The sequence below is a fragment of the Capra hircus genome, chromosome 7, assembly GCF_001704415.2.
Source record: "Capra hircus breed San Clemente chromosome 7, ASM170441v1, whole genome shotgun sequence".
NCBI classification, from domain to species: Eukaryota; Metazoa; Chordata; class Mammalia; order Artiodactyla; family Bovidae; genus Capra; species Capra hircus.
In genome coordinates this window covers 102,637,754-102,658,806 of record NC_030814.1, presented here as the reverse complement: position 1 = coordinate 102,658,806, position 21,053 = coordinate 102,637,754, and the positions used below count along the sequence as shown (strand labels likewise).

Genomic DNA, 21,053 nt, shown 5'->3' with positions numbered 1-21,053 from the left:
GATGGGGATTGGGAGCCGAGGCTACAGTTGGACGAGTGAGTTGGGGGCAGGGCCCAGGGTCCAGCTGGAAGCAAGCCTGCTGTCTGCAGGTCAGCATGGAGGTGGGGCTGCAGGTCTCAGGCTCACCCTAGCCAGCCCAGGGAGGCAGCTGACCTCATCCTGGCCCTGCCCATGTGAATGGGGCCTCCCAAGGCTGCTGGCACATTTCCCACCAAGGGCAGAGATGTGAGTTGCAGCCCCAGGCTAAGGTCACCAGAAAGCAAGAGATTTTATCCAACCACTACCCACTTTTCCTGAAAAACAGGGCTTTCTGGGGTGATTGGAATTTGCCACCTGAAAAGTGTCAAGGCTGCTGGGGATGGAAGTCCTGAGTGGGAGGCTGGCAGAACGCCCATCCCTCAGCTACAGTTTCAGCACGTCCTCGCCTCACTCTCCAGAAGACCCTCTGGACTGCAGCTTGGTGTTCCATTCACTAGGCTGCTTTGTTTCCTTATCTGGGTGTGAGAGATCTACTTGCCCACCCCTCACCCCAGGGGCAGGGAGCAGGTTTCAGGCTCCTTTGTGAGTCTGAGCATAGATGCTGTGTCAGAGCCGTTTTTGAGCCTGGTCCAGAGTGGGGACAGCATTGTTCTGAGCCTCTGACTCTTGGCTCAAAGGGTGACCTTGAACTTACATGAAATCCTTTATGCCTTTTTTCCTTTGTAAATGCTATACCTCCACTGAATAGTTAAATCAACCCAAGAACGTACTGCATGGAATGCCTTATAATGGCCTCGAGGCCAGTTAAGGACCCCTCCCATGCTGTGGCCTGGGCCCAGTTTTGAGGCTGGTATTTGCATTGGGCTTTCTGATGCATATTTGACTCTATGGAATAACCACAGATCATGTACCGTCACATAGAAATTTCTCCTCTCTTGGGTCTTTAATGGAAAGAAAATCCCAAGTAGGAAAAAAAATGGTCAGCACAGCTCTAGAATAGAAATGGAACATCCAGAGGCTACCAGAAAGGAATTCCCAGGTGTGAAAAGATGTTAGTGATTCAAATTCATTCACTCAACAGCAGTCACCCAGGTCCCCGAGGTTTGCTGGGCTATGTGCAGGAATCTGGAAGACCCGAGTGCCCAGGACGTGAGGTCTGCCTGAGCTCAACCTGGACTTCTGACGCTGCTGACTCGGTTTTCTTGGGCGCACATCTCTGTGTCCGGCGCCAGATGCATGGTATTCCCTGTATTTTTATCCAGTGCACAGAAGGGCTGTGAGAGGAGGAGCTGTGGCTGCACTGAAATGGTTTGATGTCATTTGGGGGCCTCTGGGGAGCTCCAGTAGCATGCCCATTATGTCTCAGTGCAGAAAGAACTCAGTGAGCGGCGAAGTGATAGAGATGAAGTGATTTATCAGAATAGGACGCTTGTGAGGCTTACAGGCAGGCAGACAAGAGTGTGCCATGCCCCAAGGACTTACTGGGCGACAGTTTTATAATCAAAGGAAAAGTGGGGAGGGGGCGAAGAAGTCTGTCATCCTTGAAGTAAACGGCACGCTTCCATCATCAGCGCCCCCTTCAGGTTGGCCAGGGCAGTTTTCTTGTCCCTACATGGTCAAGCTGGGTCCACAAATTGTTTTTTCATGTGTGCGGAGAGCATGTCCTGACTTAGTGAGCTCGCTGGGCAGGATGTGGGTTTCGTGCCGCCGTTGTTTTATTGCTTGGGGGCATGCCTTGTGCTTCTGTTGCCTGGCTTTGTTGCTAAGCAAGTCTGCTTGGTTTGGTGGTTAAGCAACCCTACTTTCTTGAGTAATTGTTAACTTACAGGGTCTCCTGTATTTTTTCTGCTTACAGTCCCCTAGTGGGATTAACTATTTAATCACTTACCTTGTCCCTGCTGGTATCATTCCCATATGGGAAGCTCAGAGAAGCATTATGTTCAAGGTCCCCCAGGGACTGAGGGGCAGATCTGTGTTAGAATTAGGCGTCGGGAATTCCCCAGTGGTCCAGTGGTTAGGACTCTATGCTTCCGACCGAAGGGGGCACAGGTTTGATCCCTGGTCCAGGAACTAAGATCTCACAAGCCTATGCTGTGAGATTAAAAAAAAAAAAAAATTATATGCCTACAGGGAACCAAGAAAACCCTGAAAAGGATTGGTTTCTCTGAATGTAGAGAAGTCTCTGGGCGATGTTTAAGCTGGGCACTGGGCCTGGAAGGGCATTCCTGGAAGGGAACAGTATCTGCAAGTGACAGGGACAGAAGGCAGGTTGGCCTGTCCCAAGAGCTGCCTGTGACACAGTCCGGCTGGATTTTAGGCTCTGGTTGGGAATGCGAGAAAGAAGGAGGAGGCTCGTGCATTAGTCTGAGTGAGAACCGCTGCAGCAACAACCAGGGCAGTGGCTGTGGGTGGCCCAGAGGGGGTCGAGGAAGACAGGTGAAGGGCTCAGGGCAATAAGCTGGGAGCAGGGCCCCAACACCCAGAGCTTTATCATTCATCTTTTTTTTTCGTCTGGGCTGCACCTTCATTGTTGTGGGCAGGCTTTCTCTCGTCATGGCCAGTGGGAGCTACTTTCTAACTGCAATGTGCGGGCTTCTCCCTGTGGCGGCCACTCCCGTTGCAAAGCATAGGCTCTAGGTGGGTGGGCTCAGTAGCTGTGGTACAGAGGCTAAATGCCCAGCAGCATGTGGGGTCTTCCTGGACCAGGGATGGACCTGGTGTCCTTTGCATTGCAAGGCAGATTCTTAACCACTGGACCACCAGGGAAGCCTTCATTCACCCTTTTTATGTGGTTTATCACTGGGAGGGGGCTTCCCACTGCTCAGTGGTAAAGAATCTGCCTGCTAATGCAGGAGATGAGGTGCAGGAGATGCAGTTCCATCCCTGGGTTGGGAAGAAGGACATGGCAACCCACTCCACTATTCTTGCCTGGAGAATCCCGTGGACAGAGGACCCGGGTGGGCTGCAGTCCATGGGGTCTCAGAGATGGAGAGGTGGACACGACTGAGTGACTGACCACACATGGTTAGGAGGAATAGGATTCCAGTCTCAAAAAGATGGAATAAGTGTAGGCTGGTTCCTAATCACAGGCTGGCCCCCGAGGGAAGCTCTCTCCTGGACTGCAGGCAGGCCCCCAGGTACCCATTCCAGCTCTGATCATGCCCTGGTGGCTGGCTTGTCGGCTGGAAGAAGGCATCCTTGCTGGGCAACAGGTGTGTCCATGTGTTCAATTTTAGGAACAGGAGAGCCCCGTGGACAAGGACCCTGGTGGGTTATAGTCCATGGTGTCACAAAGAGTCAGACACGCCTGAGCAACTAACACTCACACTTCCCTCGTGCTGGTCTGGAGGTTCCAGGAAAACAGGCCGATCCCACCCTTCAGCCTGGACAGTTAGTTCCTCCCAGGACCCAGAAAATGGATTACATCAGTACTTGATGCTTGGATTTCTTCTTTCCTCCCTGCAAGAACTTTCTGGAAGAATGGTGTCTTGAGGGGGATGGAGGAACCCCCAAATGGACCAACCGTTCTCATTCAGGTCTGGCTGGGCCTGCCCGTAGGCCGTATTCAAACACTCTGTCACACTTGCCACTGTAAAGCTTCCTTGTACGCATTTGACTGTGTGTGTGACTTAGGTGCACTGAGGCTCAGGCGTCACTCGTGTGTCTTGCTCAGATCTGTCTCTTGAATTCCTAGGAGGGCGCCTGAACCCACTAGGTGCTGTGCGTCTACTGGTTGGACAAGTCGATGCGGAGCAAAGAGCATGTTGTAGGTCGAGGGGTATAAACACTTGTACACACAACATGCACGTAGATAGATACGTGGTGTGCACACACGCGTGTAGATAGGTATGCTTGCACACATATGCAGAGACGCTTGTCTTCACACACATGCACTCACACGTCTGGCAGTGCCAGGCCTGCTACATGTGTAGATGTGCACACAGAGGTGCACGCCTGCCCGGCACACACACATACGCACGCACGTGTGTACACCAAGCTCTGTTGGTCCATGCAGTGGACCTCCATGGTTGGAGAGAGGGTCAGAGGAAGTGCTTTGTGAGGCCTGTGTGTGGAGTGGCCTCTCTTATCCCTTGGCTGGGGAGGATTGGAGCTGGATAAGCAGCCCTTGAATCGACCTTGGTCTCCAAGGGGAGCTGGACCAGTGAGGGTGTGGGGGAGTGAGGGAAGCAGGGGGCTCCCAGCAGGACAACGTGGAGGAGTCGGTTCTTTTTTTCCTTAACATTTACTTATGTTTGGTTGTGCTGGGTCTTCTTTGCTGCGTGTGGACTTTCTCTAGTTGGGAAGAGCAGGGGCTGCTCTCTAGCTGCAGGATGCTGGCCTCTCAGCGCAGACTACAGGCCCTAGAGCACAAGGGCTTCAGCAGTTGCCGCAGGTGGGCCCAGTAACTGCAGCACGCGGGCTTCATTGCTCCGCGTCACGTGGGATCTTCCCAGACCAGGAATCGAGCTGGTGTCCCCTGCATTGCAAGGCGGATTCTTAACCACTGGACCACCAGGGAAGCCCGAGTAGTTGGTTCTGATAAGAAATGCAAAGGGGGTTTCTCATGGAGAGCGTGGTTTGGGGAGAAGGCTTCCAGGGTGGACGGAGTGTAGTGGGCAGCGAGGCGTGCTGGGAGGGTGTACAGATTCTGGGTACCATGGATGCTTGCCCTCCTCTCCAGGTCTATGTGAAGATCTCAGTTCCCAAGGGCATCCAGTTTGTCGGACATCCTGGCAAACGCCATCTGACCAAGAAGACGTGTGTGGCCTCCGGGGAGATGGAGCCCACGTGGGTGGTTCTGTCCTTCGGCGACCTGGGTCTCAGCAACATCACAGGTGAGGTCCACGTGCTTATTGGGGCATCTCTCCTCTCCAGAACACCAAGGGGTCCAGGCGCTGAATCCAGGCATGGGGGAAGGGTCAGCAGGGCAGAACATGAGGTTGAGGGACAAGAGAGCTACTGCGGGAGTCTGGACCAGTCCAGAGTGATCAGGAGGTAGGGGGCCACCTCTGGGGGAAGCCAGGCTCTTAAAGTGCCCCACCAATGTAGCATGCACTCACACTTGCACACGTGTGCACTCATGCATATCTATGCACTCACATACATGCAGCATGCATCATGCGCACACATATGCGTGCATGCATACCTGGGAGGCCTGGGACAAGAGTGTGGGGCAGAAGAGCGCCGGCTGGGGTCCTGTTTTGAGAACCAGCACCGAGTACTCAAATCTCCGCAGCCAAAGCTCTGGCTTACAGAGAAACGAGCTGCTGCCGGGATGGGAAGTCCGTCAGACCCCCAGAGGAGAATTACGCTGACAGAAGGGTCCCCATCGGAAGGGACCACATCCGGCGCAGTGTGATGGTCGAGGTAAGCCCATGTCCTTGCTCAAGGCACTTGGCCAGGGCCTGATTGGCTCCCCAGTGAGGTAGGGGCTGGGGTGTGTGGGCCTTCCCCGAGCCAGGGGAAACCATTTGCACTTAGCCCCCACCAGTCGTGCTCTGGGGCCTGGGGCTGAAGGACCGTGGCAGCCATCCCCTCTTCAAGTGGCTGAACAGGCTATGGTGCAGTGATGTGGGGCTCTCAAAGGCTGCAGGGAAGTGTCCTCCTGACCCCCGGGGTCGATCACAGTGGAGGGTGGCGTGCCTTTCTCTCCTGGCTACCCGTTCATCATAGACAATTGTAGAGACTGTGACTCGGCATTTGGAGGGCTGTCCTTGGAATGCCTGTGTGGGAAGGACGCAGAGCCTCCAGCCGGGGCGCCCAGACCACCCCCCCCCCCCCACCTCGCTTCCCCTCTCAGCTGTGAATCTGGGATCTGCCACTTGTCCTTGGGGCTCATCGAGTGTCTTGTGATTCCCAGTCTGCCCTGAAGGATTGGGTGCTCACACTCACCCCACGGCGTGGGGGAGGTTGGAGAACGCACGTGGCATCTCATCTCACAATGCTGGGCTTGTGGGAACAATGATGCCCCATCTTTTCTGGGGCTGCTCGGATGCATTAGAGCCCAGAGCCCTGGTCAGAATCCTGTTTGTTGCTGCTCGGAGAGCACGCGGCAGCCGCTGAAGGGCTGAAGCCCGGAGTGTTGCCCCTCCCCAGTGGCCCAGCTGCAAACAGCTGCCCTCCCTCCACTGCGGTCCTGGTGGACTGAGCGCAAATGGTTTCCATCAGCACCAGGAGTCACGTGCGAGCTGGGCGGAACTCCCGGAGGCGGACGGGTCATTGCTGCAGCTTTGTTGACATGACGTGATGGAGTCCTCAGGGACCCGTGTGTCATCGGATGAGGCATATGACCTCCACGAGCCAACAGGAATGGGATGGCCTCGACAGGAAATGCAGAAATCCCCGGTGACCCGCTGCAAAGCCCTGTGCACACTCCTGAGCCACAGTCTGCCCTCCTTTCGACCTGGAGGCCTGGAGCTCTTGTCTCTTTCCTCTGCAAGAAGAATTTCTAAGATGCACAGAGAAGGATTCTCTTGTTCCTCCCACTCGCACTGCTCAGCTGTATCCAATGTCTGCAGCATCCGCTGGTCCAGCGATATACACTCAGCTCTGGGAGACGGGAGGTATGATGTAGCCCTCAGAAGCCCTGAAATGTCAATGTAAAGACTGAAGCATGAATTAGAGAGATAGACTGATGCAACAGGGAGTGCTGGGTGCGCAGCTTCTCCCGTCTTGTCCCACCATGGAACTCTGGGTGCATGGGTCACTCGCTCTATTACACGATGGACCCTGACCAGATGTCACATGCCACCTACTGGGTTGGAGGCCGAATACAACAGAAAGGCCATTCCTGAGAGGCACGTGGTAGGGAGGAGGTGATGGCTGCACCGTCATGAGTGCTGGGTCAAGTGGAAGAGGGGCCACTGCCATCCCGCCCGGCAGCCCAGCTGGCTCAGGGGATTATGACCTTTCGAAATTTTGCTGGAGAGCCTTCGATCAGCCCACCATGTCTCAGTGGAGTTCACAGAATCGAAAAGAAGGCCGACATAATTCAGAGCCGTGAGGAGAGCCTCACAGGCATCACAGGAGTGAAAGGGGGTCTGCCTTCTTGGCCAGAGTTGGGCTCTGGAGTGACAGCCTTGAGTTCAAATGGGAACTGCTGGGCAGTTAAATGAGAGTGTGTGTGGAAGGCATCTCTTGAGTTCCTGGCCTGAGTGCTACAGAGATGGGAGCTGCTGTCATCCAGGCATTTATAATGGTCAACTGGGGGATCCTGGACACAAGCCAGGGATGCTTTTTCTGTTTTAGGAAATGTCCATCAGCTGATGAATCAATAAACATGGTGCAAGGGGATACAGTTTCGCAATATCATGGAACATTACTCGGTCATGAAAAGCAATGAAACACCGATTTGTGCTCCAGTGTAGACGAACCTTGAAAACATTATGCTCAGTGAAAGAAGCCAGACACCGAAGATTGCGTAGTGTACCATCCCATGTATATGAAATATGCAGAATAGAAAAATCCCTAGAACAGGCCAGAATGAAGCACTGTTATGTGCTATAAGGTTGCAGAAAAGTCCTGCCCGAGATAAGAAAAGTGACATTTCGCAGGGACCTGGTTTTGGAACCTGACTGGGAGCTGGCTCAAGCACAGAGGCAAAGGAGATTGGAAGCCAGGATCAGCTAAAAGCCAGGGCAGCGTGAAGGCAAGAGGCTGGCACCAGAGTCCCCTCTGAGTTAAGCTGGGAGAGGAGATAGGGCCGAGTGGCCAGGAGCAGCCCCACTGGCTATTTCAAAGGCTATGCTGGAGTGGGGGTGTGTCCGGGAGACCCTGGATGGTCAGGGGCCACGCTCAGCGCCAAAGGAAGGGTTCAGAGGCTGTCTCTGGATCTGCTTGTTGTGAACATTGAGTGTAAATGGAATCATACACTCTGTGGGCTTTCCTCTCTGGCTTCTTTCACTTAGCATGGTGTTTTTGAGGTCTGCTTACATGGTGTGGTAGTTTAGTCGCTCAGTCGTATCTGACTCTTGCAAACCCGCAGACTGTAGCCCGCCAGGCTCCTCTGTCCCATGGGATTTCCCAGGCAAGAATCCTGGCGTGGGTTGCCACTTCCTCCTCCAGGGGTTCTTCCCACGTCTCCTGCATCGCAGGCAGATTCTTTACTGCTGAGCCACCAGGGAAGCCGTATCTACAATCTACTGTTTTTCATATTCGTATTAGCCCTACTGACGACTCTCTTTCCCCACATATAACTCCTGTATTGTAGCAGGTATCAGTTCAGTGCCTCATCCCTTTTCATGGCGTGTAACGTTCCACTGTATCTGTTCACCCATCGGTAGACATCTGAGTTGTGAATCATTTTTATGACTGTATAGCTATCATGGGTTTACAATGGCCAGGCCCTGTCCAGTGACAACCTCTTTGCCAACAAGAGACTGAGCTGATAGCCTGGTAAGGAGGTTGCTGATGCCCAAGCAGAACCTTGGGGGCTCACCGTGGAGCCTGTGGCTGAGCAGATAGCCTGCAGACTCCATGTCAGGTGTGCTGGGTGTGAGATGACAATCCAGTTGGTGTCATCCGCAAGGGTGTGCTTGGCCTCTTGGTGCCAGCCATGGGCCATTTTGCTGAAGATTTGTCAACTAGTTGCTCAGTGGGGACATCTGGTTGTGGCTTGTGTGCATGAGGCGGGTTGATAGCAGGAAGTGGACGTGATCCAGACAGGTGCCTCCTGGACTCGTCATCCCTGGGTGGATGATGCCCATCTTTGCAGCATCTGCAGAGGACTGGAGGCAGGGGGTGGAGGGAGGGCAATGAGAAGATCTAACAAGAACTGACTGTTCAGTAGCACCGAGAAGACGCCAGCCCTATCTGAAGTACACCTAACCCTCACATCAAGGTCAATGCCTTCATCACCTCCATCTTCAGTTCAGTTCAGTTCAGTCATTCAGTCATGACCAACTCTTTGCAACCCCATGGACTGCAGCACGCCAGGCCTCCCTGTCCATCACCAACTCCTGGAGCCTGCTCAAACTCATGTTCATAGAGCCGGTGATGCCATCCAACCGTCTCATCCTCTGTCGTCCCCTTCTCCTCCCACCTTCAATCTTTCCCAGCATCAGGGTCTTCTCCAGTGAGTCCGTTCTTTGCATCAGGTGGCCAAAGTATTGGAGTTTCAGCTTCGGCATCAGTCCTTCCAATGATAACAAATAGAGGCCCAGGGAAGTTACGTGAGTGGCCCTGGGTCACCCAGCAAGCAGTGGGTGTATTAGGGTTCTCTGGAGAAACAGAACCAGTAGGACATAAATCTCTCTCTAGAAAGAGATTTATTATAAGCAGCTGGCTTACACAATCACGTATGCTAAGTTACTTCAGTTGTGTCCAACTCTTTGCGACCCCATGGACTGTAGCCCACCAGGCTTCCCTGTCCATGGGTCAGTCCATGGGATTCTCCAGGCAAGAATACTGGAGTGGGTTGCCATGACCTTCTCCGGGGGATCTTCCCGACCCAGGGATCGAGCCCGTGTCTCTTACATCTTGTGCACTGGCAGACAGGTTCTTTACCACTAGCACCACCTGCGAAGCTCACAAGGTCATGGAGGCTGAGAAATGCACAGAACCAGGAGCGCCAAGGGCAGAGAAGATCGATGCCCCAACTCAAAGACTGCCTGGCAGAGAGAGGATTCATCCCTCTTCCGCCTTTTGTTGTATTTGGGCCCTCAGTGGAGTGTTTGGGGGTTACCCACTCTGGGGAGGGCCATTTGCATCACAGTCCATCCATTCAAATGCTGGCTCTTTTAAGAGATGCCCTCACAGGCACGTGATCAGATGTCTGGAGTTGACAAATAAAGTGAACCGTCACAGTGGGAGAAATTGGGACCCCAGGAGGCTGTCTGGCTGCAGTGGTCAAAGACTAACCCTTTAAGGTCTGACCTCAAGTGGCCCCAGCTCACCAGTCTGCTGACACTGCGAAAGGAGACCTGGAAAAGCTGGAATCCCACGGGTCAGGTGAAGCCCCGCAAGGTGTATCCCATTAAATTTCGAGTGCTCCCCCTTTTTAAAAACATTGTTCATTTTTGGCTGTGCTGGGCCTGTGTTGCTGCGCACGGGCTTTCTCTAGCTGCAGTGGCCAGGCTTCTGGTTGGGCAGCTTCTCTTGTCGCGGTGCATGGGCTCCAGAGCGCCGGCTCGGGAGCTGTGGTGCACGGGTTTAGCTGCTCCGCGGCCTGCGTAATCTTCCCAGATCAGAGCTGGAACCTGTGTCTCCTGCATTGGCAGGCGGATTCTCAACCGCTGGACCACGAGGGAAGTTCTTGAGTGCTCCCTTTGAAGAGAACAAGCCACCTGCCTACTGGGTGATGTCGTAGAAGGGGTGGGGGCAGGAGCACGAAGGACGGGAGACAGAGGAGGCACTGGACGGTGGGACAGAGACCCCCGTCTTTGGCAGGCCTGGGAGCTCCGTTCTCAGCGCTCTTACGGGCCAGACGGGGCCTTGGATCCTGGCAGCCTTTAAGTCATTGTGTTCTTTACCCAGAGGGGAGAAGCCGGGCTGGGATCTGGGTGGAAGGAGTGGTCAGGAGGTTGGGGCAGGGATGTGAGAAGCCTGATCACTCTAGGTGTGGTTGATGAGCTTGACTAGAGCCGGGGGAAAGGGAAGCGAGCCTCAGTTTCCCCGTCTGCACACAGGAGGTTGGAGACTGGGTCTATCTCTGTGCCCCTGTGACATCATTCTGTGGGGTCCAGACTCTGCAGCTCCGAGTCTGCAGCCGTGGGACAGCGGCCCGTGCAGTGACTGCCTCCACTCGTGCTCAGTTCTCCCCATTTCTCTGTTTCAGCCTGAAGGAGCCCCCCGATCATACACCTACAGCGCTTTCTTCTGTCCCAACGGTGAGTCTCCCACGCCCACCCTGCAGAAGACTTTGGCCCTTACACCTGCACTGTTGCAACTTTGTTGCTGCCAAGTGGACACTGTTGCAACTTTGTTGCTGCCTCGGGGCTGGGGACACCATGGCAAAGCTACTGAAATGTCCCAGCTAGGGACACATGTAAGGCAGAGTGAGGACTGGGCTTCTGCCAGGCAGGAAGTAAGCTCGTCATGATGGTTGACTGCAGGTGCCAACGAGAAAAGAGATTGCCGTCAGGGGAAGGGGCTGTGGAACTTGGAGTCTCGAGGGAGGGACTGATGGTCTGGGGAAGGGAGGTCTTAGAGTCACAGCATGGGAAAGCTGGGAGAATGAGAGTGACCCAGAACCCAGGGGTAGCAGAGAAGGATGTGAGAAATTAAGACAGGTTCCGGGAAGTGTGAGATCTGGGGTCCACCCTGATCCCCGGAAGTTGACATTGGGCCTGCCCGTGATCTGGAAATGGGTACGAAATGCCCGGTGAGTGGAGTGGCCACAGAAAGACACTTCCACGCCTCTGCCTTGGTGGGGCCATGTCAGTGCCGGGAGGAACGTGAGCCTGAGCTGCCTATGGGAGGGTCTGACCCTACCCCATCCAACCCCGCCTCAAAGAGCCCTCCACTTTGGAGCTTGGGCTGGGCCTGGCACTGGACGCTCCTCTGGCAGGTTTTGCCAAGGGGCAGAGCAGAGGATCTGAGATGGAATCCCCAGGTGATGCCAGCCCCTAGGTGTGCCACCTCCCTATTGCCAAGGCAGTCACATCACACTCTGGACCCAGGCTTCCTTTTGACATCCCCCTTCCCCTCTTTTCAGTAGATAGTAAGACATCACATATATGCTCAAATATTTTGTAAATAATTATATGACTTTATTTTGGGGGACTTCCTTGTGGCTCAGCTGGTAGAGAATCCGCCTGCAATGCAGGAGACCTGGGTCTGATCCCTGGGTTGGGAAGATCCCCTGGAGAAGGGAAAGGCTACCCACTTCAGTATTCTGGCCTGGAGAATTCCATGGACAGTCCATGGGGTCGCCAAGAGTCGGACACGACTGAGCGACTTGCAGTTTATTTTTAGCTGTGCTGAGTCTCCACTGCTGAGCGGGCTCCTCTCTAGTGGTGGTGAGCAGCGGCTCCTCTCTAGTTGTGGTGTGCGGGCTTTTCATGGTGGTGGCCTCTCCTGTTGCGGAGCACAGGCTCTGGGAGCTTTAGTAGCTGCGGCTCACGGGCTCTAGGGCACAGACTCAGTAGCTGTGGTGAAAGGTTGCTGCTGTGAGCCGGTCCTTGGCCTTCCGGGGAGAGGAATTTGATCCAGGTCCAGCGGTGAGGCTGTTCAGGGCTTTTGTGTAATAAAATTTTATTAAAGTAGAAAAGAGATACAGAAAGCTTCTGACACAGACATCAGAAGACGGCAGAAAGAGTGCCCCCTTGCTAGTTTATAGCAAGAAGTTATATAGCTATTCGCAAGCTGCTAATTAAAGAAAGGAAATGTCTCGAAACTAAGTTGCACCAGACCCCTCACCCACAACATAAATTTTGAGATAACATCGCACAAGGTGAATCATCCTGGACCATAGAACAATTGACATGAATCTTGAAGAAAGGCAGGTTTCCAAGCAAATACGCAGTTTCATTAACATAGCTTAAGAGAACATTTCCATAAGTAAAACATGCTGGTTTGTTGAACCATTATCAGTTCTGAGTCTTAGGCAGAACCAGCTTGAAGAAAGGCTGAGTCTCAGGTAGATGCATAGTTCATTAATGCAACTTAAGAAAAACATTTCTGTAAGAAAAATGCATTGGTTCGCTCAAGGTTTGAGAAAAATTAAGTTCAGGTGGAACCAGGCGTCATCCTGGCAACACAGAATCGTAAAAGAAACCTCCTTTTAATTTTGTATAGAGAAGGAAAAAAAGTCTGACACTTGTAGTTTGTTTCTTCCTGCCACTGAAGAGAGAGAAAAGACACGCCTGGCACGTGCAGCCTAACTCCTCCTCCTGGGTACCCCTAGCCTTCCTGCCTGTTCCCCTCTCTGACGCACAGGCTTAGTTGCTCCGTGGCTCGTGGGATCTCCCTGGATCAGGGATTGAACCCATGGCCCCTGCACTGGTAGGTGGATTCTTCACCACTGAGCTACCAGCGAAGCTCTTGGAGAAGTGCAAATTGAAACACAGTAAGTTATCCGAATGAGTAAAATAAAAAGTAGTGACAACGTGAAAAGGTGGCCAGGATGTGGACAAGTTGGGTCTTTCATACATTGCTGGTGGGAATGTAGAGCGGTACAGCCACTGTGGTTTCTGAGAACAGTTTGATGACTTAAAAAAACAACACGCTGTCAGCATACCCACTAGCAATTATACTCTTAGGCATTTCTTCAGAGAAACGAAGACTTACACTCATGCAAAAACCTGTATACAAATGTTCATATCAGCTGGGAGCTCAGACGGTAAAGATTCGGCTTGCAGTGCAGGAGACCTGGGTTTCGATCCCTGGGTTGGGAAGATCCCCTGGAGGAGGGCATGGCAATCCACTCCAGTATTCTCGCCTGGAGAATGCCGCGGGCAGAGGAGCCTGGTGGGCTACAGTCCATGGGGTCGCACAGTCGTGTCTGACTGTGCACAGCACAAACTGAAAACAGCCTAGATGTCCTTCCACGGGTAAAGGGTTAAGCAAACTGTGGTCTGTCCATATGTCAGAGTATGAACCAGAGGTAAAGAGAAAGACACTATTGATAATATGCAGCAACTGAAATGAAGGGGATTGAGTAAAAAAAAAAAAATCAGTCCCAAAAGAATATATAAATGATCCTTTTTATAATATTGTCGAAATGACAAGATTTTAGGGATGGTGGTCATATTAGTGGTTGTTGGGGTGGGGAGAAAGGGTGTGAGTCTGGTGATAAAAGTTCAACAAGAGGGATCCCACACAAATAGAACTGGAGCAATCTGAATGCGATCAAGGGATTCTAAGAGTACCAGTATCCTGGTAATGACAGTATACTAGAATTTTGCGAGATGCTACCTTTGGGGAAACTGGGTCAAAGATTTCTCTTTGCTATTTCCTGGAGTCACATATGGGCTTTCCGGTGGTGCTAGGGGAAAAGAACCTGCTTGCCAATGCAGGAATCATAAGGTTCGATCCCTGGGTCTGGAAGATCCTCTGGGGGAGGGCATGGCAACCCACTCCAGTATTTTTGCGTGGAGAATTCCACGAACAGAGGAGCCTGGAGGGCTACAGTCCATAGGTTGCAAAAAGTCGGACATGACTGAAGTAGCTTAGCACGCACACATGCAGAGTCACATATGAGTCTATAATTATCTCAGTAAATTTTAAATTAAAAACATTTTTAAAAGTCACTGCATGAGGACTTCCCTGGCAGTCCAGTGATTAGGACAGACTTTGCCTTCCAATGCAGGGGGTTTGGCTTCAATCCCTGGTCAGAGACCTAAGGTCCCACATGCCTTGCAGACAGGAAACCAGAACTTCGAATGGGAGTAATACTGTAAAATTCAATAAAGACTTCTAAAATGCACCCCCTAATAAATCTTTAAAAAGGCATGTGTACAAATCCTGTATGATTCCACTTATATGATCTCTCTAGAGTAGTCAATATCCTAGAGACAAAAAGTAGGGGAGTGGTTTTCAGGGGCTGGGGGAGAGGAAAATAGAGATGTATTGTTTTTTGTTGGTGGTGGTGGTTTTTAAAAATTTATTGTTTAATGGATACAGAGCTTTAGTTTTACAAGATGAGTAGAGTTCTTGGGGTGGATGCTGGTGATGTTTAAACAATGTGAATGTATTTAACGCCACTGACCTGTACACTTAAAAATGGTTTAAGATGGCAGATTTTGCATTCTGTGTGTTTTATCACAATTTTTAAAATTGGGAAAGGAAAAAGCAATACCTATGTGCTAGAGAAAATTTATAAAAATAGAAATACAAAAACTGTCTCCTCTAGTTCACATACAAAGACATTTGTTGACTCACTTTCCTAGGGTTGATTATTGTTTAGCATCGTTGTGACTCATGAGGTGTATAGTTTTATATATATAGCCTTTTTCACTTAATACATCCTCAGCACTTTCCCCTGTTAATGTATTATTTATAAAGTCTTTATAAACAGCACTTCAGAACAGCTTCATTATGGCCCATTAAATGACTGCCCCATAATTTGATCATTACGGAACATTTTGAAACATTACTGGACATTTGCACATTGTATTTTTTATATTATAATCCACACTAAGCTGAATAGATTTGTATTCAAAGTAAGATCAGGAACATTTCTAACATGTTTATTGAGGTATAATTGACGTATAATAAATTGGATGTATTTTAAGTGTAGTTTGATCAGTGTTGAGACACATTTGTGAAGCCATCACCACAATTAAGGTAATGAAGATTTTTGTTAACCCTAAAGTCATGCCCCTTTGAAATTCCTCTCCTCTCCACTCTTGTCTCTAGAGAACCACTGGTCTGCTATCTGTCTCTGTAGATTACTTTGTACTTTTTAGAATCTTATGTAAGTGGAATCATACAAAATGTTCTCCTTTTTGTCTGGCTTCCTTTACTCAACAAAAGAATTTTGAGATTTGACCATATTTTGTGTATCAGTAATTCAGTCATTTTAAGTCTCAGCAGGATTCCCCTGGATGTATGCGTAACACTTTGTTTATCTACTCACCTGTTGAAGGATATTTGAGTGATTTCCGGTTTGGGACTATTTCACATGAGCTACTATGAAAATTTGTGCCCAAGTCTTTGTACGGGTAATGTGTTTTCCTTTCTCTTGAGTTGATACCTAGAAGTGGAATAGCCAACGCATATAGTAAGTATGTTTTTTAACTTTTTAAGCAGCTGTCAAACCATTTCCCAAAATGACAGCACTAGTTTGCATTCCCACAGGCACTGGATAAGCCAGTTCTGCCCCATTCTTAGCAACACTTGGTATGGTCTGTGTAATTTTAGTCATTCTAATAGGTATTAGTGGTCTCTCACTATTGTTTTAATTTGCATCTCCATCATGACTCATGATATTAAGCACCTTTTCATATGCTTATTTGCTATCAGTATTTTCTGCGGGGGTGAAGTGTCTGGTCTGATCTTTTAGCTTTTTAAAAGTTGAATTGTTTATTTGTATTTGGTTTAGGAGAGTATTTAAAAATGTATTCTGGGTCCAAGTCCTTTATCAGATGAATGCTTTGCAAAAATATTTCTCCCCATCTGTATCTTTTCATTATCTTCAGAGTGTCTTTTAAAGAGCAGAAGGTTTTCATTTTAATGATGCTTATCACTTTTCCTTTTATGGATTATTTTTTTCTTGTTGTAGCTAAGATATCTTTGCCCACTCCTACAGTTTCTTCCCAAAGTTTTATGGTTTTTAGATTTTAATCCATTTCAAGTTAACTCTTGGAGCCCATGCAAGGTATGGATCAGAGTTCCTTTTTCTTCATCTGGAGAGTTCATTGTTCTAACATCATTTGTTGAGGACTTTTGCTGTTGAATTGCTCTTGCAACTTTGTTGAAAATCAGTTGTTGATCCGTTTCTGGACTCCCTCTTCTGTTCCACGGAGCATTTGTCTGCAGTGACACCGATGCAACCCTCTGGTGATTGCCGTAGCTTTAGAGTAAGTCTCAGTGTCAGATGGTGTGAGTCCTTCTTGTTTATCAAAGTTGTTTTGACTCTTCTGGATCCTTTGAGTTTCCACATAAATTTTGAAATCAGCTTTGCAATTTCTTCAAAAGACCCTGCTGGGATTTTGATTGGGATTACATCGAGTCTATAGATCAGTTTGAGGGGTAATTAACGTCTTCATAATATTATTTTCCAACCCACGAACACAGTCTAGCTCTCCACTGATTCGCATCTTTAGTTTCAGCAGCATTTTGCAGTTCCCAGCGTACGGGTCTTGCCCATCTTTCGTAGGATTTATCTCTGTGAGTGTTTCATCTTCTGTGCTCTATTGACAAAGAGGTCATCACACCCGCTCCACTCCACCATGTTTCCTGCAGCTTCTTGGGGAGCCACACTGGGACCGGTCCCCTGAGGTCCCGATGCTCAGCTCTGGGCACGGGCAGGGGGAGGAAGGATGCTTCCGGTGCCCCCTCAACACCTCATCTCCTTCCCTCTGTCCAGAGAGAGTTCACATCTCCACGCCCAACAAGTACGAGTTCCAGTACGTGCAGCGGCCACTGCGCCTCACCCGTTTCGACGTGGCCGTGCGAGCCCACAACGATGCCCGCGTGGCCTTGTCCCCAGGGCCCCAGGACACAGCGGGCATGATCGAGATTGTTCTGGGAGGGGACCAGAACACCAGGTCCTGGATCTCCACCAGCAAGATGGGTGAGCCGGTGGCCAGCACACCCACGGCCAAGATCCTCTCCTGGGATGAATTCAGAACATTCTGGATCAGCTGGCACAGCGGGCTCATCCAGGCATGACTGGGTTTGCCTGGGGCGGGCATGGGAACCACCTGGTCCTCTGGCACTTGTTGCTTCCTGATCCATGTGATGAGATGGCAAGGCGGGAAGAGAGGGGGAAAACTCGAGGCAGCCCTCAAATTGCTTACAGTCTGCCTGGCGTTGCTTCCAAAAACACCAGTGAGAGCTGTGGCAGAGAAGGTGCCCAGGGATCTGGGAGGCCAGGGAGAAAGGGAGTGGGTATGAGCAGGTAAGATGAGGACTCGGGACACTTTCTGGGCCAAGCAAAGGAGAGAAAAGAAGTAGGTGTGAACAGCTTCCTAGAGGAGGGGAATAGCCAGTGGGGTTTTGAAGTATGAATAGGAGTTCGCCAGGCAAACTGAAGCAGAGGCTGTTTCAAGCAGAGGGAGCTACATAGGCAAAGGTTCCGGGGAGCCCAGTGACTTTGGAACCTGCAGATGCCCCACCTGTGTCTCTGTTGGGTGTTCAGCGAACAGTGTGGTTTCTAGTTTCTCTCATTGCTGATGCCTTGAGAATCCCACCCCACCCCGTGAATGTGGCCAAGGCCTTTGACCATGTCTGAACACAGCTGCCTGCTTCCTGCCAGCACCCAGCAGCCTTGGCCTCTTCTTGCAGGTTGGCCATGGTCCAGAGCCATCCAGTGAATCCGTCATCATGGCCTGGACCCTCCCCAAACCGCCAGAGGTCCAGTTCATCGGTTTCTCCACTGGCTGGGGTTCTGTGGGCGAGTTCCGCATCTGGAGGAAGGTGGAAGCAGATGAGAGCTACAGCGAAGCCTTCACCCTGGGGGTCCCGCACAGCGCCATCCCCGGGTCTGAGCGCGCCGCCGCCTCCATCATAGGTGTGTCTGCCCCGCAGCCTGGCTTGGGGAGGATGGGGTCCGGTTCATTCTCATTCTGGGTTTTGCGGGCGGCATGTGCCTTTGGGGCCTTTAGCCACACACCCACTCGCCTGACCGGCAAGCAACTTCCAGTGTCTTCTCTGTTGGGTGCTGGGGCCAGACTCAGAGGTGACCCCAAGCCTGCCCTTTGGGGGCTCAAGTCTGGCGGAAGAGGCAGGTCCTTGCCCTCTGTGGGGTGACCCCGAGGGGTGTGTGGTGAACTTCATGAGGGCAGTGTGTCTGGGGTGATATACAAGCAGGCTAAAAGGCCAGGTGAAGTTAGCCAGGTAGGGGGTGGTGGGTGGGGGCTCTGGGGGTCCAGGTGAGAGGGGCGGGACCATTTCAAATGCTTAGAGAGCTTACTGAGCAGGGGTAAGAGGCTGTGGCCAGGGACTCCTTGAGCACTGGATTGTCTCCTGTGGCCCAGGCACAGGAGTGGAAAGTGGGGACTATGTGACCCATCTAGTGCTGGAAATTGGAGGGTGGGGAGGGCGTGAAAGGCCAGGAAGAGGCAGACAGACACGAAGGAGGGATCTTGGGTCTCTGTGACATCAGAGGACGGAAGACCTGGTGCCTGGGGCAGCTTGGCGGTTGTCACCGGGTCAGAGGATGCTGGAGTTTATGATTTCTGAAGCATGAAATCAATTCAGATGTGGCCTTGGGGATGACGGCCCAGTTTGAGGTGATGAGCATACGGGAGAAGACAGACGGGCAGGGATGGAGAGGAGATGAAGGCAGGTAACTGTGTGCCAGCCAGCAGCTTCAGCGCAGCAGGATGAAAGTGTAGCAAAGAGCTGGAAAACCCAGAAAAAGGCGGCGAGAAAGTAGCCAGCCAGGCCCCGCCGCAGGAGGAGGCCGCAGGAGCAGCAGCAGCCTCAGTGGGCAGAGGGAGGGAGGTGCAGTCGGCAGGGGGTCCAGGAAGTGTATCAGCAGTATTTGGGAGCATAAAGGCCAGGGAGAGGGGGACAGGGTACTGAGGGATGAGAGCACAGTAAGTCAGAAATAACAGGAGAAAAGAACTTTCAAAAGCACACCAACAATACCACACATATAAGAAAGCGTTATGAAAAACCCCAATACTCGCGGTTAAAGAGAAAACCACATTTCATATTGGAAGTCAGAAAAAATATGTGGAGTGGAGTCAAATGACTGGATTGACATCTTAACGTTTGTGGGATGCAGCCAAATTTGTGCTAAGAGGAAAATGTATAGTCTCAATTGCACCTATTTAAAAATCTAGAAAGGAAAAAGCATTTACTAATAAGAACATAATGAAAAGGTAGAAAGAACACCTGAGTTACAACTAAAGAAGGGAGGGAGGCGTGTAAGATAAGGCCAGCAAGTGTCCACTAAGGCCAAGAGATCAAGCAGGGTGGATGGGCAAGGATGCCTCCCAGTCTCAGAGGGCAGCCCTGGCAGTCAGATAATGGGAGGCTGGTGTTAGGCCAGGGGTGGGCTCCCTCTGAGGAAAGTCGTCCCTAGGACAATGCCAGGGCATTGAATGAGGCCAGTCCTCAGCCCATTCGTCCTCTTCCTTCTCACCAGGAGACGTCATGGGGCCAACTCTGAACCATCTCAGCAACCTCCTCCGGCTTCCCTTCGGCTGCGGAGAGCAGAATATGATTCATTTTGCACCTAATGTCTTTGTCTTGAAGTATCTCCAGAAAACCCGGCAGCTCAGCCCTGAGGTGGAGAGGGAGACCACCGACCACCTAGTGCAAGGTACTTGGGCGCAGTAGCCTCGGCCACACTGGGCGCAGCCCACATGCCACGTGCAGAGGATGGGGAAGAAGGCAAAGATGTTGAAAGAGGCCAATCTGGGTGGCCTGATCTGGCCCCTGTCAGTCGGAGCCTGGCATCTGCACCTGTTGGGAAACTGATCTGATTGCTGGTAATCAGCCATGGGGAGAGGAAGAGCATCTTCTAAAAATGTAAAATTTCCTGAACAACCAGAGCAATATAGTAGCATTATAAAAACATTTGGGGAAAAAAATAAACCCCTATAAGCTTCCCATCATGCTGGCTCTCCTCTGCCCTCCCGGGGCACAGGTTAGCTTTGCCGTTCTTGGTGTCTCATAACACAGCATCCTGTGGCATGCCTCCCCTCCACCCTGTCCTGTGTACATAAGATTCATCCACTGGGCTTTGGGGAGCTGTTGCCCATTCACCTCCATTACTATGTGGAGACAGCAGTCGGCATGTCTGCAGATGGGCTTTGGAGCAATTTGCAACTCAGGGCTTTTAGAATGGTACTGTCAGTAATTGTCCTCTTTGCATACTTAGTGAAAACTCATCCAGATTTCTGTGGGGTGAAACCGTTGGGTCTTAGGATGGGTTCGGTTTATAATCTCTTCGGAGGTTACATTGTGTTTTCATCACATGCATTAATGGAACACGACATGCTGAACTCTCCTCTTATTTCCAGTTTTATTTGTTTATTTTATTTCCAGTTTTTTCCCCCTAAATAATGCAGCATTGACCATCTTCAGAAGTAAACCACCAGTACTGAACTTCAGAAATAAACAAACACCATTGTACTTCTTTAGAAATGACTAACACAGCACTGATCATCTTCACAGATAAATAACACAACACTGAACATCTTCATAGATAAATAACACAGCACTGGACATCTTCCATTGCCATGAATCAAGTCCTTAGGGCAAGGAACAGTCCTGTTTGGGGGTGGGGTACAGGACCTCTGAGGGCCCTGAATTACCCTCTGCACACCTAAGCCTCGCAGGGAGCGAGAGGAGGGAAGGCTGGAGATGGCATCCCAGCTCTGTGAGAGATTCCCATTCTGTGTTCCTGGGTAGGACTTGCTTTTCTCAGTGCCTTTGTCTCCTTCCCAGGTAACAAGGGAGTTAAGTCAGTTGATACCAAAATTAGGGGGCCTCCTGGGCTCTGCTTCTGGCCTTAT

The 21,053-nt window shown here is 51.0% G+C and overlaps 1 protein-coding gene across 1 annotated transcript in view; it reads left to right on the top strand.

Annotated features, from left to right (window-relative positions):
- CPAMD8 (C3 and PZP like, alpha-2-macroglobulin domain containing 8) overlaps positions 1-21,053 on the top strand; it is a 100,819-nt gene that overhangs the window by 50,193 nt on the left and 29,573 nt on the right. Inside the window, exons 21-26 of the mRNA XM_018051356.1 lie at positions 4,661-4,814; positions 5,216-5,346; positions 10,754-10,805; positions 16,949-17,247; positions 17,869-18,094; positions 19,679-19,855. Of these exons, the coding sequence (XP_017906845.1) occupies positions 4,661-4,814; positions 5,216-5,346; positions 10,754-10,805; positions 16,949-17,247; positions 17,869-18,094; positions 19,679-19,855 (1,039 nt within the window). The remainder of the gene's footprint in view (positions 1-4,660; positions 4,815-5,215; positions 5,347-10,753; positions 10,806-16,948; positions 17,248-17,868; positions 18,095-19,678; positions 19,856-21,053) is intronic.